General features: G+C 40.3%; 1 protein-coding gene across 9 annotated transcripts in view; it reads left to right on the forward strand.

Moving 5' to 3' along the window:
- The window catches only part of CHD2 (chromodomain helicase DNA binding protein 2), a 152,120-nt gene extending 134,869 nt beyond the window's left edge, over window positions 1–17,251 (forward strand). For all 9 annotated transcript variants that reach the window (XM_053581756.1, XM_053581755.1, XM_053581757.1 and 6 more), the window contains 2 exons: window positions 8,512–8,758; window positions 13,644–17,251. In XM_053581756.1, the coding sequence (XP_053437731.1) occupies window positions 8,512–8,758; window positions 13,644–13,977 (581 nt within the window). In that variant the 3' untranslated portion in view covers window positions 13,978–17,251. The remainder of the gene's footprint in view (window positions 1–8,511; window positions 8,759–13,643) is intronic.
- The last annotated feature ends 772 nt before the right edge of the window (window positions 17,252–18,023 follow it).

The following is an 18,023-nucleotide window of genomic DNA, read 5'->3' on the forward strand; positions in this document are numbered from 1 at the left end:
GGGGCAGAGCAAGATAGCAGACCAGAAGGATTATTCATCTGATTTACCCTAGTACAACTCGGGAAAAAGAGAGAACCTAGCCATACCCAGTGAGGGGACCTGACTTGGAGTCACAGCTCAGGGAGCTTAGCGAGGGGGGGCAAGGTGGATACAGTGTATGATCCAGAGCAGTGGAAATCTCAGGCAAGTAATTGCAACATGGAGGGATCAGCCAGCATCCCCACAGAGGTCTGGGATAGGAGGAAGCCTTTCCAAAGATTTGGTTTTGAGGGGAAGCTGCACGTTGAGTGGAAAGTGTGGAAGAGTGTGCATACTCGAACATTATGCAGCAATCAGATTTCAATACCAGTTGGAGTGGTTTTGCCATTGGTTGTTGGATGGCTGGTGAGATAGACAGCGTTACTGGGAAGGACTTTGCTGCCAGGGGGCTGCCACTGTGGGAAGGTCTTTAGGTCTTAGCAGGGCCTAAAACACAGCTGTCTTAATTCCACCTGCCAGGATCACAACTCCACTCTTGGAACAGGCTGAGGGACTCCCACACACCATGGGAACTGGTGTCAGGGGGCACTGTGAGGCCTGTCTCTGAAAGATTCTGGAGAGTTTTAAAATCCCAACCTGGCAAGGTCTGAATGCTGAGGAAACAGTCAGGCAATCACGACTAAATTAGGCAACTAAATTAGGAATAAGAAACACAGAGGTTGCCAACTGTGTTCTCTGTCTCCTAAAAGAAACACAGTGCCACCCGCAACATATATGTTCTTATTAAAGTTGGTCCTTTCTGCTATCCATCCATCCATCTTTCTATCTCTTTCTAGTTTTTTTTTTTACTTTTTTATTTTTCTTTTCTGTTCTTTGTTGCTGAGATTGCTGCAGTTTTTGGCTATTTGAGCTTTTTTGTTGTTGTTGCATTTTGTTTTTTGCTAATTTGGTTCTTCTTAACTTCTATTTGTACTTTCATTAAGAGCAAGGCCTCGTGTATTTTTCATCATGCTCTGAGACAAAGTGATTTGAAACAAAGGATAAAGCAAGAAGGAAAAAGGAGTACAAGGAGGGGAACAAGAAGAAAGAACATGTGAGGAGGAACAGAAAAATTTGAACAACACAAAAAAACCAAAGCAGCAACTTCTCCAAGGGGCCATGAAGCAGCTACTGCAGAGTACTCCACCTATAAAGAATTGATGGATTTGACAGGGAATTTAAAATAAGGATGATAAAGACAATAAAAGCAATGGATAGGAAAATGGAAAGACAGGCAAAAGTTGGATGAGAGATGTATAGAATATAGAAAGGATATGGCGGAGCTTAAGAAAATGAAGGAGATAATCAAGGAATGCAAAGATGCAGTGGAAAATATAAAAAAATAGGTTGGACCATGGAGAAGAAAGGACCTCAGAGCTAGAGGATAAAGTTTTCAAGTTAACCCAGGTAATCAAAGAGCCAGAATAGAAGAAAGAGAAAGCAGAACAGTTGCTTAGAGAACTACGAGACTCTGTCAAACATTCAAACATATGAATAATAGGGCTCTCTGAAGGGGAAGAAGATTGTCCCAAAGAAATAGAATCCCTACTGGAGACTATCATAAATGGAACCTTCCATGAAGCTTCCCAAGTTTTATTAAAGATCCAACACACTGCTTTAAGATGGATATCAAACCCCAGGTCATCTCAGTTCAAACAGAGCTGCTTTAAGACACATTGTAATGAACCTGTCCAAAGTGAAGATGAAAGAAAAAAATTCTGCAAGCAGCCGGGAGTAAGTGCCAAATGACCTACAGAGGCAGAGTCATTAGGATGACAGCAAACTTTTCGACTGAAACCTTCCAAGCCAGAATTAGGATGATTATCCACCTTCAACATTCTGAAACAAAACCATTTTCAGTCCAGAATTCTGTATCCTGCTAAATTAAGGTTCAGAATTGATGGAGAAATCAAATCTTTTGCAGATATAGAAACACTGAGGAAATTTGCCACAGCAAGACCGGCCCTACATGAAATACTTAGACCTGTTCACAACACCGACCATCACAATGGACCACTAGCTAAGTAAATACCCAGAAGCTAAAGGTCAAAACTTAGCTTCCACAATGGCATGAAGGATAAAACTACACAACAGACTTTTACAAAATAAGATGAATAGAACTCTGCCACACATCAGTTCTCTTAATAAATGTCAGTGTATTGAATTCACCACTGAAGAGACACAGGCTGGCTGATTCAATAAAAAAGCATGAGCCATCCATATGTTTTCTACAGGAAACACACCTAGCCTTGAAGGACAAATCAAGACTCAGGGTTAAGGGATGAAAAACTATTTTAAGTAAATGGAAATCAGAAGAAAGGGGTTGCAATCTTATTTTCAGATACAAGCAGATTTAAAGCAACTAAAGTTAAAAAAGACAAAGATAGACACTTTATGCTGGTAAAAGGAACAATACAACCAGAAGACATTTCAATTTTAAATATTTATGCACCCAACTTAAATGCTGCCAGATTTATGAAACAGACCTTCATGGGCAGTATGATATCCCATAACACCATAATGCCCAGGGACTTTACTACCCCTTTACAACCAGAAGACATTTCAATTTTAAATATTTATGCACCCAACTTAAATGCTCCCAGATTTATGAAACAGACCTTCATGAGCAGTATGATATCCCATAACACCATAATACCCAGGGACTTTACTACCTTTCTGATAGAAGTGGACAGATCCTTTAAACCAGTGGTTGTCAACCTTCTTATGCTGTGGCCCTTTAATACAGTTATTGTGGGTCACAGCCCACAGGTTAAAAACTGCTGCTCTAAATAGAAACTAAACAAAGATACAAAGGACTTAAATGTGACCCTAGAACAAATGGAATTAATAGGTAACCATCCCAAAGCTAAAGAATATACACTTTTCTCATCGGCCCAAGGTGCATATTCTCAAATAGATTATATTCTAGGATATAAATCAAGCCTTAGCAGAATTAAAAGAATAGAAATTATACTTTGTATCTTCTCATACCACAAGGCAATAAGGGCAGAACTCAATTCCAACAAAAATTTTCATCCCCATACAAAGGTATGGAAATTAAACAACCTTATGTTGAATGATAGTTGGGTTCAGGAAGAGATAAGAAATTGTTAAATTCCTCAAACAATATAGCGATGACAACAAAAGTCATCAAAAGCTGCGGGATACCACAAAAGCAGTCTTAAGAGGGAAATTTATTGCATTAGATGCCTATATTTGAAAAACAGAAAGCGGGACATCAACAAACTCATGAATTATCTTGTGGATTTGGTAAAAGAAGAAAAATCTAATCCCAAACCCAGCAGAAGAAAAAAAATAACCAAATTAAATCAGAGATTAATAAAATTGAAAACAAATGTTCAGAAAATTATTGCAACAAAGTTTTTCAAAAAAATAAATTGATAAAACTTTGGCCAAATTCACTATAAACAGAAAAATAAAATTTCTAATAACCTCAATCAGAAATGATAAAGGGGAACTAACAACAGATGCCACAGAGACACAAGAGATCATCTCTTAGTACTAAAAGAAATTCTATACCCAGAAGTTTGACAATGTGGAGGAAATGGATCAATACCTGGAATATACCCTCTCCCTAGACTTACCCAAGAAGAAATATATCTCTTGAACAGACCAATTTCAAAATCAGAGATTGAAGAAACAACAAAAAGTCTCTCAACAAAAAAATGCCCTGGTCCAGATGGCTTCACACCAGAAATCTATCAAACCTTTAAAGAAGAGCTTGTACCCATATTGAAGAAATTATTCCAAAAAATTGACAGGAGTCTTCCCCAACATGTTCTAAGAGGTAAACATCACCTTGATACCAAACCAGGAAAAGACCCAACTAAAAAGGAGAACTTCAGACCAGTTTCACTAATGAATATAGATGCCAAAATTCTCAATAAAATCCTTGCCAATAGATGACAGCTATGCATTAAAAAATCTTTTATCACTATCAAGTAAGTTTCATCCCAGGGATGGAAGGCTGGTTTAACATACGTGAGTCCATAAACATAATCCACCATAGCAACAGAAGCAAAACAGACCATATGATCCTCTCCATAGATGCAGAAAAAGTGTTCAATAAAATTCAGCATCCTTTTCTAATTAGAACACTGAAGAATATAGGTATAGGTGGCACATTTCTGAAACTGATTAAAGCCATCTATAACAAATCCACAGCTAATATTATACTGAATGGCGTAAAACTGAAAGCTTTCTATTTTGAGCTAGAACCAGACAAGATTGTCCTCTGTCACCACTGCTATTCAACATAATGCTAGAAGTTCTAGCCAGTACAGTCAGGCAAGAGAAGGAAATCAAGAGCATCCAAATGGAGGCAGAAGAGGTCAAACTTTCCCTCTTTGCTGATCTTATACTTAGAGAACCATGTAGACTCAACCACAAGACTCCTGGAAGTTATCAAAAAAATACAGCAATGTCTCATGATATAAAATGGTATACACAAATCAAATATAGCCTTTGTATATGCCAGTAATAGCCAAGATGAGAAGCTAATCAAGGACATAGTTCTCTTCACAAGTGGCTCCAAGAAAAAAGAAATACCTAGGAATATACATAACAAAAGCGGTAAAGGAACTCTATAATGAAAATTACAAAACCCTCAGAAAAGAATTAGCAAAAGATATTAACAAATGGAAGAGCATACCATGGTCATGGCTGGGAAGAATCCACATTGTCAAAATGTCTATACTTCCCAAAGCAATCTACAGATTCAGTACAATCCTCATTAAAATATTGTCATCATACTTCCAAGATTTGTAAAAAATAATTCTTCAATTTTTTTTTCCTTTTTGAGATAGAGTCTCACTATGTTACCCTCGGTAGAGTGCTGTGACATCATAGCTCACAGCAACCTTAAACTCTTGGGTTTAAGCAATTCTCTTGCCTCAGCCTCCCAAGTAGCTGGCGCCTGCCACATGCCTGTTTTGTTGCAGTTGTCATTGTTGTTAGGCTGGCCCAGTCTGGGTTTGAACCTGCCACCCTGGGTGCATGTGGCCCATGCCATAACCACTGTGCTATGGGTGCCAAGCCAATAATTCTTCATTTTGTATGGAACCAGGAAAAAAATGGCATAGCTGAGTCAATTTGTAGTCAATAAAAACAAAGCTGGAGGTATCACCCTGCCAGACTTAAGGCTATACTATAAAGCCATAGTGATCAAAATAGCATGGTACTGGCACAAACATAGAGACATCGACATTTGGAACCAAATAGAAAACCATGAGATGAAACTAATGTCTTACATCCACATGATCTTTAATAAACCGAACAAGACCATACACTTGGGGAAAGAACCCCTCATTCAATAGATAGTGTTGGGAGAACTAGATAACCACATGTAAAACACTGAAACTGGACCCGTACCTCTCACCACTTACTACAAAACTTGATTCAAGATTAATAAAAGATTTAAATCTAAGGCATGAAACAATAAAAATCATTGAAGAAAGTGTGGAGAAAGGCTCACTCCTGTGATCCCAGCACTTGGAAGGCTGAGGTGGGTGGATTGACGGAGCTCAGGAGTTTGAGACCAGCCTCAGCAAAAGCAAGACCCCTGTCTCTAAAAAATAGCCAGGTGTTGTGGTGAGTGCCTGTGGTTCCAGCTACTCAGGAGGCTGAGGCAAGAGAATCCTTAAAACCCAAGAGTTTGAGGTTGCTGTGAGCTGCACCACACCACTCTACCAAGGGTAACTAAATCAGACTTTGTCTCAAAAAAAGAAAAAAAAGTGTGAGGAAAACACTTCAAAATACCAGCCTGGGGAAAGATTTTAATGAAGAAGACTTCCATGGCAATTGCAACAACAATAAAACTAAACAAATGGGACTTAATGAAACTGAAAAGCTTCTGTACAACTAAGGAAAAACAACCAAAGCAAACAGGCAACCATCAGAATGGGAAAAGATATTTACATAATATGAATTGAACAAAAGTTTGGTAACTATGATCTATAGAGAACTCAAATTAACAACGAAAGACCCAACAATCCCATATATCACTGGGCAAGAGACATAAATAGAATCTTCTCTGACAAAGAAAGACAAATGGCTAACAAACATATGAAAAAATGCTCATTGTTCCTAATCATCAGAGAAATGCAAATCAAAATGTACTTATGATAGATAAAATGAATTTTTTTCTTCTGGGTAGATACCTAGTAGGTGATATCACCTATCTGAAGTATCACCTAACCTCAGTGAGAATGGCCCATATCATAAAGTCTCAAAGCGGCAGATGCTGGCATGAATGTGGAGAGAAGGGAACACTTTCACATTACTGGTGGGACTGCAGACTAATACAACCCTTTTGAAAGGAAGTATGGAGAATCCTGAAAGAACTCATGTTAGACCTCCCATTTGATCCTGTAATCCTTTATCTACCCAGAAGAAAAAAAATCATTTATCCTAAGTACATTTGCACTAGACTGTTTGTAGCTCAATTACAATCACCAAAATGTGGAAATAACCTAAATGCCCACCAACCCAGGAATGGATTAACAAGCTATGGTATATGTGGTATATGTATACCACGGAATACTATTCAGCCATTAACAAAGATGGAAAGTTTACATCTTAATCTGTATTGAGTTGGAACAATTCTGAGTAAAGCATCACAGGAATCCAGTATACTCATGTGTATTCTAATATGAAGGCAGTAGATGAGATAATGCAAGGGGTAGGCTAGGGAATGAGGGGTCAGGGAGAGGGGAGGAGGGAGGGACATGTGGGGGTCTACCGTGTATGGCCCAACTCTTGGGGACAGGACTCAATCATAAGTCGGACTTTATCTAACAAATGCAATCAGCATAACCTAATTGTCTGTACCCTCTGTCAATCCTACACAATAAAAAAAAAAAAAAAAGACAAATACTATGTGTGAAATCTAAAAAATTTGAGCTCGTGTAAGTAGAGAGTAGAAAAATAATTACCAGCGTCCACAGGGCTCATTTTAGCCATTCCAAACATTTTTGAAACATTGTGTTACACAGTTTTTGTCAGTTTAAAAATGTTTTAAATTATAATCTTAAAAGCTCAAAAAAAGGAATGCAGATCAATTAAAATTTTGGGAAGTTAGTCAGGTGTAGTGGCTCATGCCTATAATCTCAGCACTTGGGAGGCCGAGGCTGGGGGATTGCTTGAGGCTAGGAGTTCTAGTACCCTTTCTCTATAAAAAAATAATACAAATTAGCTGGGCATAGTAGCACATGCCTGAAGTCCCAGCTACATGGAAGGATTGCTTGAGCCCAGGAGTTTGAAGCTGCAGTGAGCTATTATTACATTACATTACCCTCCAACACAGGCATTGGAGAAAGACCCTATCTTAAATACAAATAAAATAATACAAATGCAAAGAAATAAATGTTTGTATTATTAAATAACAAATAAAATAAAATTTTGGAAATTTGACAAGGGAAAAAGTAAAAAACTCTGTAGAGCTCAAATGGTGTATTAGAAAACTAGGCAAAAAAAAAAAAACAAAAAAAAAAAAGAAAACTAGGCAAAAGTAAAGCATAAGGAATTGCATATAGAAGAAAAAATTCAAATGTCTACTGTGACTGGCCTTACTAATAGGGAAATATAAATTAAAGCAACAGTAAATTAACCAATATTTTTGCCCATGCAGATCAGCAAAAATTGAAAAGTAGAAATGCACATTAATTGCTAAGAATGTGAATTGCTGCAATCTTTTCGGAAAATAATTTGAAGTAGCTACATACATAGGCCTGTTGACTATTAATCCTTTTGGGGGTGTCTTTTCTACAGAAAGGAAAACATTTATATACCTATATGAGGATGCTCTTCTAGCCTTATAATACCGAACGGGTGGAAACAACTTGTGTATCTTTAAATAGGAAATCGGTTAAATGAATAATAGGGCATTTGTACTCAATAGTATTGTCAGGTAATAAAAAGAATGAGCTTACGTTTTAGATATTTTTGAAAGTAGAGAAAAATTAGCAGCAACAATAAACTTCATATGCACCTGTGCGTTTAGATTTATCAAGGTAAAATCCGCATAACGTACATTAACCATCTGTAAGTAAAAGGTTCAGTGACATTTAGTACAGTCACACGTTGTGTAGCCATTGCTTTTGTGTAGTTTCAAAACTTCTCTATCACTGCAAATGGAAATCCTGTGCCCATGAAGCAGCTTCTTTGCATTTCTCCTTACTCTCATCCCATTTTCTAGATTACTGTTTGGTTTTGGTTCTTTGAGTGAAATACCATTTTAGAAACTGGAAGATGAAAAGTGGTTCTTACGCTTTGAGGAGGTGAGATACAGTGAATTGTCCTTTGACTTAAAATTTTAGGAGAAAGAATGTTGGGGCTATTTAATGGTAACTAGCAGCAGCAAGGCGAAGAAAGAGGAAGTTGAATGTTTATTTTGTAATGTGTGTCACCTTTCAGTTTCAACTTTAGTGACATTCAGCCATTTCTTGGAGTCATCAGGTTGTTTTTTTCTCACAGATCGAGGAGATTGGCAAAGGGAAAGGAAGTTCAACTATGGTGGTGGCAACAACAATCCACCGTGGGGCAGTGACAGACACCATCAGTATGAGCAGCACTGGTACAAGGACCACCATTATGGAGACCGTCGACACATGGATGCCCACCGTTCTGGAAGCTACCGACCCAACAACCTGTCCAGAAAGAGACCTTATGACCAGTACAGCAGTGATCGAGACCACCGGGGACACAGAGATTACTATGACAGGTGTGCAGAAGGCTGTGAGACACCAGGTGGTGACCTCTAGCAAGAGCTGACTGTTGGCTGGGCACAGTGGCTCACACCTGTAATCCTAGCACTCTGGGAGGCTGAGGCGGGTCCATTGCCTGAGCTCATGGGTTTGAGACCAGCCTGAGCAAGAGTGTGACCCCATCTCTAAAAATAGCCAGGCACCTGTAATCCCCAGGTACTTGCGAAGCTGAGGCAAGAAAATCGCTTGAGCCCAAGAGTTTGAGGTTGCGTGAGCTGTGACGCCACGGCACACTACCAAGGGCAACAAAGTGAGATTCTGTCTCAAAAAAAAAAAAAAGCTGACTGTTCATAAAGGAAAGACAGTAACAGATACATGAAGGTATTTACCTATCAGATGCTTTCTGAATATAAGGAGTGTCAGCCATGGGTCCTGAGTCTTGAATGCCAGGTTATAGGTTTTAGGTTTTGTTTTCTTGGTCACAGGGAGCACACTTCACCTATGCAGGAAAAGAGTTTTGCTATCTTCCGATGGCAAATCTAGTGCAGTTGTAGATTTATAAAATATTAGAGTTAGCAGCCAAAACATGCTCTGTGCTAGGCTTTCAGCCACTCTAGGTGGCAGGGATTCTGCGATGAATACTGGCCCATGATCCTTGTCCCCCAGATAACAATAATTCGAGTTAAAGCCTTTTGATGTTGTACCCTCTTTACAACTATACAGTACCACCAGTGATATGATGAGCCATGGTTTTAGATTGTGAGAGTTAGCAAGTAGAGGAAAGGCTAAAGAGGTTTTATCTTACTTCCTAATTTTAGGACTTGGCCATATTTTAACCTCAGAGCAGCTTTGGTTTTCCCTGGACTAATGACTTGCTTTGTTTATACTGCACCTTGAATTCAAAGTGGGAAAATTTAATTTATCCATCTTAATGTCATGCTTTCTTTTTGAAAGATCTGGTTGGTAAGCAAGAGGCTGTGATAGCAGAGGAGCTGCAGCCGAGTAGCAGCCATTTCCTTAGGAGACTGTCCTTCATTCTCACCTTTCTATATTGTCTCAATTTGGATCCTGTGGTCACTTGCCCTGCATTTCTTTTGTAGATCTGTATTTCTTAGTGCTGTCATTTTTCTTCTGCCTTGAAGGACTTTTTTTAGTATGGGTGACAAATTCTGTGCTGCTGATGAATTTTTTCAGCACCTGCATGTATGTCTGGAAAAGTCTTTATTTTGCCTTCATTTTTGTAAGATATTTTTGCTGAGTATAAACTTCTAGATTGACAGTTTCTTTCAGTACTTTATGATATATCTCTGCCCTCTACTTTCTTTATCACTGATTATATTGTTCCTTGGCATATTTTTCCCCTGTTTCTTATGCTTGGGAATTATTGAGCTTCTTGGATCTGTGCGTTTATCATTTTCATAAAATTTAGAAATTTTTACAATATTTTTCCAGTATTTTTTTCTGTCCCCCACTCTCTCATCCTTTGGAAATTCCAGTTACACCCATATTAGCTTGCTTAAGGGTGTCTCAGAGCTCACTCATATTCTGTTCTTTCTATTTTATTTTTCTTTAAGGTTGGAAATATTTTAATTATTTATTTTTTTAATTTATTGTTTTAGGTTCTGTTCATTTTTAAAAATTATGTTTTGTCTCTTTTATTTTGGGTAGTTTCTATTGCTGTCTTCAAGTTGACCGATAATTTTCCTGTTTAATGACTAATGTGCTGTGAGGTCTATCAAGTATATTTTTCATTTCATACATTACAGTTTTATCTCTAAGAGTTCTAAAAATTGTATTTGGGTCTTTTTTTTTTTTATTTGTGTCTCTAAGCATATAGTTACAAAAATGGTTTTCGTGTCCTTGTCTGCTAATTCTATCATTTGGATGATTTTAAGTTGATGAATGTATTCTCATTATGGGTCTTATTTTTCGGATGTTTTTCATGCCTAGTAATTTTTGATTAGATGCCAGATGTAAAATTTTTGTATTCTTAATAAATACTTTATGAGACACAGGTTATTTGGAAGCAGTTTGTTTCTTTCAGGTCTTGTTAAGATTTGTTAGGCAGATGGGCGGCGCCTGTGGCTCAGTCGGTAAGGCGCCGGCCCCATATACCGAGGGTGGCGGGTTCAAACCCGGCCCCGGCCAAACTGCAACCAAAAAATAGCCGGGCGTTGTGGCGGGCGCCTGTAGTCCCAGCTACTCGGGAGGCTGAGGCAAGAGAATCGCTTAAGCCCAGGAGTTGGAGGTTGCTGTGAGCTGTGTGAGGCCACGGCACTCTACCCCGAGGGCCATAAAGTGAGACTCTGTCTCTACAAAAAAAAAAAAAAAAAAAAAAAAAAGATTTGTTAGGCAGAACTGGAGCAATGATCAGTCCCAGTGACCCTGAATGTGAAAGGTTTTTGTTGGCTTTAACAAAATCTAGTAAACTAGTAAATCTAGTTACTGTTAAAGCCTTTTGGGTGGCTTTTTCCCTGGTCTTGAGTAGTTTACTCACTTCTACATTCTAAGCAGTTCAGCTGTATACTTGAGGGATCTCCCTATAAATCGTCAAAACTTCTTTCTCTGTGCAGAACTTCTTTTTTCTTGTACTACATGCTGTGAATGCTGGCTGCACGGGTCCCTCAGACTCTAAACTCAGGAAGTTTGCTGGACTCTTGAGTTTCCTCCTTCTTTATCTGGAAAATCTTACCATAGTGAGCAGGGGCAACAAAAAGGCTCATTTCATTAGTTTTAGCTCTCAGGGATCAGTTTTCTTAGTTGCTTGATACCAAGTATTCTTGAAAACAACTGTTCAATACATTTCTGGTTGTTCTAGGAAGGATGGTAAATCTAGTTACTGTTAATCTATGTTGATTGGAACTCGAAGTTGCCCAGTTCATCCTCATCTCTTTTATTAAGGTGAAATTCACATTACATAAATGAACCATTTGAAAGTGAACGTGTCACTGACATTAGGATATTTACAGTATTGGACAGCCACCAGTTCTGTGTAGATTCAAAACACTTTCATTACCCAAAGAAAGCTCTGTAGTCATTAAGCTGTTACTCTCTATTCTTCCCTCTCTTCAACCCCTGGCAACTACCAATCTGCATTCTGTCTCTATTGGATTTACCTATTCTGCACACTTCACATAGTGGAGTGTCTGATTTTTTCACTATCATAATGTTTTCACAATTCATGAATATTGTAGCATGCATTACTATTTTATTCCATTTTATGGCTAATATTCCATTGTATTGATATGCAACATTTTCTCCTCTGTTGGTGGGTATTTGTTTCCATCTTTTGGCCATTATGAATAATGCTACAATGAATATTGGTATACAAATAACTTGTTTACATACCTTTTTCAGTTCCCTTTGAGTATATACTGAGTAAAATTATTAAATTATATGGTCTTTTTTTTTGTTTTGAGATAGTTTTTCATTTGTCGCCCTGGGTAGAGTGCTGTGGTGTCATAGCTCACAGCAACCTCCAACTCTTGGGCTCAGGTGATCCTTTTGCCTCAGCCTCCTGAGTAGCTGGGATTATAGGTGTCTGCCACAACACCTGGCTATTTTTAGAGACAGGGTCTCAGACTTGTGAGTTCAAGCAATCTGCCAGCCTCGGCCTCCCAGAGTGTTAGGATTATAGGCATGAGCCATCATGCTCAGCCTTATATGGTCATTTTTTAACTTTTAGGAACCACCAAGTTATTTAAACAGTGACTGAACCATTTTATAATCCTATAAACAATATAAGACTTGTGATTTTTATCACAAGTCATCTAAGTGTTCTTTGCCAACACTTATTTTCTGTTTTTGGTTTATTTGTTTTATTTTTTGTTTTGTTTTGTTTTAGATAAGGTCTTTCTAGGTTGGCTAGGCTAGAGTGCAGTGAATTCATGGACTCAAGCAGCCTCCTAAGTAGCCAGGACCTCAGACACTACCATGTTGGGCTAATTTTTTTTTTTTTTTTTAATTTTCAGTTTTTAGTTATGGGTACATATGGTTGTTTATATTTTATAGGGTACAGGCATACAGTGTGAATTAATCAAGTCAGGGTAGTTGGGCTATCCATTACTTCAGGCATTTATCATTTGTTTTGTGTTAGGAATATTGCAATTCCACTTTTAGTTATTTTTTTAAGCACACTCTGACTTACTGAATATAGTCACTTTGTTGTGCTGTCAAATATTGTTCATGCTGTCTAACTGACTATATACACACACACCAATTCTCTTTAATAGTATAAAGAGCAGTTTACCATGGTCCAAGCTAAAAATTTCGATATTCTTCATATTTTTAACACATTATTGATAACCAGTTTTATGCAGAAGTTGTCCCATGTCACTGGCTATTCTGGTGACATGATCAAGAAAGCTTTTACAATATCCCACATTACCCTGTGTTTTAAAAATTCTAATAGCTGACATAAATGCAAACACGTTTGGGCATGAAAATACAAGTTAACTTGTGACCTATCAATAATGTTTTAAGATAATTTTATTAACCTTTCACTTCTTATTGAATATTTAGGTTGATGGTATTTTTTTGCTGTTACTAATAACTTAATTTCTGTGGTTCTTTTTCTCCTGGCTTGGTCAAAGAATATAAAAATGGTCACAGGTTTTGTCAGTTTTTTTCTGGAGGGAATAAATACATCAGTGATTCTTCAGGCATGTATGTGTGTACTGCAGATTTGTAGGCATACATTTCATGGGATACGGTTTGCCAATAAGTATAAAATGACCCTTTATTACTTTAGTTTTGTTTTTTGATTCTTACAATCTAAACATCTATCCTAGAGTCTGTTGGAAATGTCCTTGAACATGAGAATACGAGGAAGAGCCAGCGGATGAAGAAGTGGGTGGGAATTGGCCTCTGGACTCTCAGCTAATCCTTGCTTGTCTGTTTCAGGCACCATCATGACTCCAAGCGGAGGAGATCTGATGAATTCAGGCCTCAAAATTACCACCAGCAGGATTTCCGCAGAATGTCTGATCACCGCCCCCCCATGGGCTACCACGGGCAGGGACCCTCAGACCATTACCGCTCTTTCCACACAGACAAATTGGGGGAATATAAGCAGCCCCTGCCCCCCTTACACCCGGCAGTCTCAGATCCTCGTTCACCCCCTTCTCAGAAATCTCCTCATGATTCCAAGTCACCCCTGGATCATAGGTCTCCTTTGGAGAGATCACTAGAACAGAAAAACAACCCAGATTATAACTGGAATGTTCGGAAAACATAAAGGACAGCTCAGAAAGAGGAGAACAAGAGTCACCAAACACATGGATATTTTTGGTCTGATCCAGCAGTAGCCAGTTATCTAGACCAGTGAGTAGAGCTTCTGGACGTGCCGCTGCTGTCAGCTCACTGGCTGGAGGAGCACTTCATGGAGTGGGAGGCCTTTCGTTGGGTCCAGCTTTCGTTTGGGTCACCACTCCTGCACTTTGGCACCTCATCCCATTCCAGCCTAGTTCCGGCCTCCCACTTTGATGAGCCATTAGGAGGAAAGGTGACTCTTTGTGTACCAGCTTCACTGGGCTGTGTTTCTCCAGTGAAGAAATAGGGGATCTTCAGAGTCATGAATGTTTCATTGCCAGGGCCAGTGTTCCCTGGACCTCAGTGTGGTGGTCAGGGGAAGGAATTTGTGCCTCAAGGCTGCCGGGACCTGGTGGTACAATGTGTGACTTGGGTCACTCTGACATGGTAGATGCTGCTGATGAGGAGTAGGGACGAGTGGGTGGGACCTCGCATCAGAAGGCTTGAAGGGGAACAAGTATTATCCCAAAATGTGTTTTGGGGAGAAATGATACAGTCAGCCTCATCCCTTCAGGTAGAGGTTTGGGTGGGAGAAAAGAGAGAAACAACTTCCACAGTGGCTTCTCTACCAACACTAATTTTTCCCCACACTGTCTTTGTACATTTCAAAGGTTTTGTCTCCTGAGTGGGCCTCATTTTCCCCCGTGCCAGGGAAAGTAGGGTCCCTCTGGCTGATTTTGGAGTACTGTGAGTTAGGCAGCATTGACGCCAGCATGAGTCTTACTTGATTAGGGGGTGGGCTGAGTGAGGGACAGGGTGGGGATAAGGTGGGGATGAGGGATGTAGTATGGCCAGGGAACTGGAATCCCTGGTGGATTTCTGATTCCTGTGGGGAGAAAGAAACGAGGTCCAGGGATGGGGAAGCAGAGGCAGGCCTGCTGACCAGCTTGTTGCTGGCAAGCACAGAGTTAGGGGTGCTGGTGCAGGTAGTGAACAGGTGTTACAGTGTGGGCTGTAGTGCCAGCAAGTGGGGGAAGTTTTCAGTATTGGGGGAGGTCAGCATGTCCTGCATTTTAGTTCCCTTTGCACAGCTTGAAGTAGGTTATACAGAACCACGTTATCTCCTGACATTCATGTGGTAGGCAGAGGAAAACAAGTTACCTGTGGTGAAGAAATTTCTATTGCTAGTTGGAAATCACTAGAATTGAACTCCATTTCTTTTAGAATAAGATCAAGGATAAACCTAAGTTAATTTTTTTCTGAAATAGGAAACATTCAAGGACACAGTGACTGAGCTGTGCCTAGTAAGAGCCATATTAAAATTGAATTGAGTCCGGACTAGGAAGCAAGTTGGTTGCATCACTTAAGTAGGTTTCTTTCAATTTACTGATGCAGGGGCCTTCAGTTTTATCCATTTTCAGTATAGCTTGCCAGTATTGTCCGAGTATCCAAAAGCTTTTCTGGATGGAGACATAATAACTGACTCGAACTGCAGTGTGCTCGTGAGTGTCCAGGCTCTCAGAGTTGGCGAAAACCCTTGTATTTGGCACATGCAGGGTTAAATTCCCTGCACTAACTTAGACTTCATAAAACTATTATCATGCACTTGCTGGTGCCCTGGGTAGCACCATAATGCCTTTACCGAGACATGCTGAGCTGTATCCCCCAAGTGAAGCAGATGGGGCCTTGGTGGGCTGGTGCTTTTGGGTACATAGAGCATCGGGGGACTGGCCTGATCTGAGTCAGATGAGAGTCTCAGTCCTTAAAATTTGTGTTGGCAGCTCAGCGGACCCACCGCTTTTGTATTTAATTCCTCATGGTACTGTGGGTTGTATACCCTGGACTTGTTCCATGCATGCCTGGGGCAAAGCCCCAGTGACTGTGTGGGGGCCACAGTCCTCCCATGGAGGGCCTGCTGCTGCTCAGTGGAGAAAGAAGGAAATTATATCTCCACTTAGGCCACATTGTGATGAGGAACCCACAGATGCAACTTCTTGCTGATAACATTGACACTACCCTGTGTTTATCTTGCCCAAGCCAAAGAGGAACGTTAGGTTGGCTTGCCAAGCCCTTGAGTGATGGGAGTTGGAGTGGGAAGGGCTGAGCCCCCACGGGCAATTTGAGTGTGTCCTCCAGGAGTGAGAAGGACATAGGAGTCTCTGGAGGCCCCGCATTTCCATACTCAACCAGGCTGCTTCCAAGTTGTTGATAGGAGATGTGAATTCCCAAAGATGTCTCATCATGAGAAAAAAGGAACCTTTTGTTCATTCAGGTCTTTTAGTGCCATATGAAGTAGCAAAAGGCAATATTAGCCAGATCAGTGTTACATTGATTCTAAAATTACAGTATCCCCGTTAAACGTCTATTTCAGGTGTGAAATAACCTTTGAAGAGGACATTGGGAAAAAGGCATTTCCTCTTTGTTTTAAATCAGTATGAATATTGTACGCATAAATCAAAAACAAATTTGCACAGCTAGAAATTCTGTCACTTGTGAATGGGAGAAGCTGCCCCAGGAATCTGTGAGGATGGTATTCTATGGAGCCTGGCTTTGAAAGACTTCATTATTTAGAAATAGCAGGAGTTTAGGAAGGGGGAGAGTTAGCATCCCCTAAAACCTGCACATGGACAAGGATTGGTGCTTTGGCCCTAGGAAAGGTGAGGTGAATCCCTGGGCTCATCACTGCAGTCTGTCAGCGCCGGGCTGGCGTGGACAGATGGGGGCCTCACAGAGCCCTCAGCCAGTTCTCCCTGAGTCATTCCTTATTCCCTTTGAAGGAACCCGAGCACTTCTCACACCGTGCTGCGGACATCCCAGCCTGATTGTGTCTGAGAGTTGCATCAGGCCTCGCAGTGTAAACATGATTCATTTATGAGTTCACACAATGACACTGAAATACTACAGACCAAAATCCACTTGTCAGCAGGAGCGGTGGGCCAGGCTCAGTGCCCATGGTCTTCGGGCTCCTTCGAGGGCTGCCACACTGGGCCAAGGGGGGCCATGCCAAGGGTCCAGGCTGCTTTAGTCCATCTGCACCCCACTTGTTTGGGGATAGATGGTTTTTCTTTATTGTAAAATTGTGGACTTTTAAAACCTGTTGACTAAACGGTAATTAATTTATATTTGTGAAAAATGCCACTGTCCTAGTGATTTCTGATGTAAATAATGTTGTTTATATAGTATGTATTAAATTTTCCTACATTGTAAAACTGCTGTACTTTTGATTCTTGTATATTAAAAAGTGTTACTGAGGATTTTTAGAATTGGGCTAACATGTTGCGTTGCATTTTGGTGTGAGCTGTGTGACTGCAGATTACTTCTTGTCTCCCTCATGTTGATTGTCGGGTCACATCCTGAATTTTTGACAGCTTGTGAAATAGAACCTTGAAAACTGGTGTTTTCCCCCTACTCAAGACCATTTGTGTTGTTGGGTCCAGGACATTAACACCATAGCTTTCTGTGTTTTTATATTCCTGCTGAGGCTATATTCACTGAGGCTAACAGTTTGCTGACCAGGCCATAGCCCACAGCCTTGTCCTGGAGTTGCTGAAATCAATAGTTGAGCAGGACTGCCCTTCCTTTAACCAGTGTGAGTCCTGCCAGGGAGGATTCTGGGAGACCTGGAAGGGCAACCTCTCTATCCTGAAGGAAATAAAAACACCTCATCTGCCAGTTTTTAGCTTTGAGGGCAATTTAACAGTTGAGTTATAAGTGGGGGGAAGGGGTGGCATTTAATAATGGAAACACTGACATGAAGTTAATTGTAGCAGTCTAGCTGGGGGCAGGCCCAGCTCTGGCGCTGCCCAGACAGGAAGGGTGGCACAGCCTGGGGTGGGAATATCCGTCTGAATGGGAGTTGGAGAAGTTGCCCAGACCCAAGAGCTTATTCTTAATACTTTGGTAACTTTGAGACCAAACTCAGATTTTTGTTAAGTCCTTAATTCTTCACCATATAAACCCATGTGTCCACTGTCTGCCCAGGGACGCAGGGCCCTTGCCAGCCCTGGCCTGTGTGGGAGGCGGGGTGTAACA

This window comes from Nycticebus coucang, chromosome 2 (genome assembly GCF_027406575.1).
Source record: "Nycticebus coucang isolate mNycCou1 chromosome 2, mNycCou1.pri, whole genome shotgun sequence".
NCBI lineage: Eukaryota > Metazoa > Chordata > Mammalia > Primates > Lorisidae > Nycticebus > Nycticebus coucang.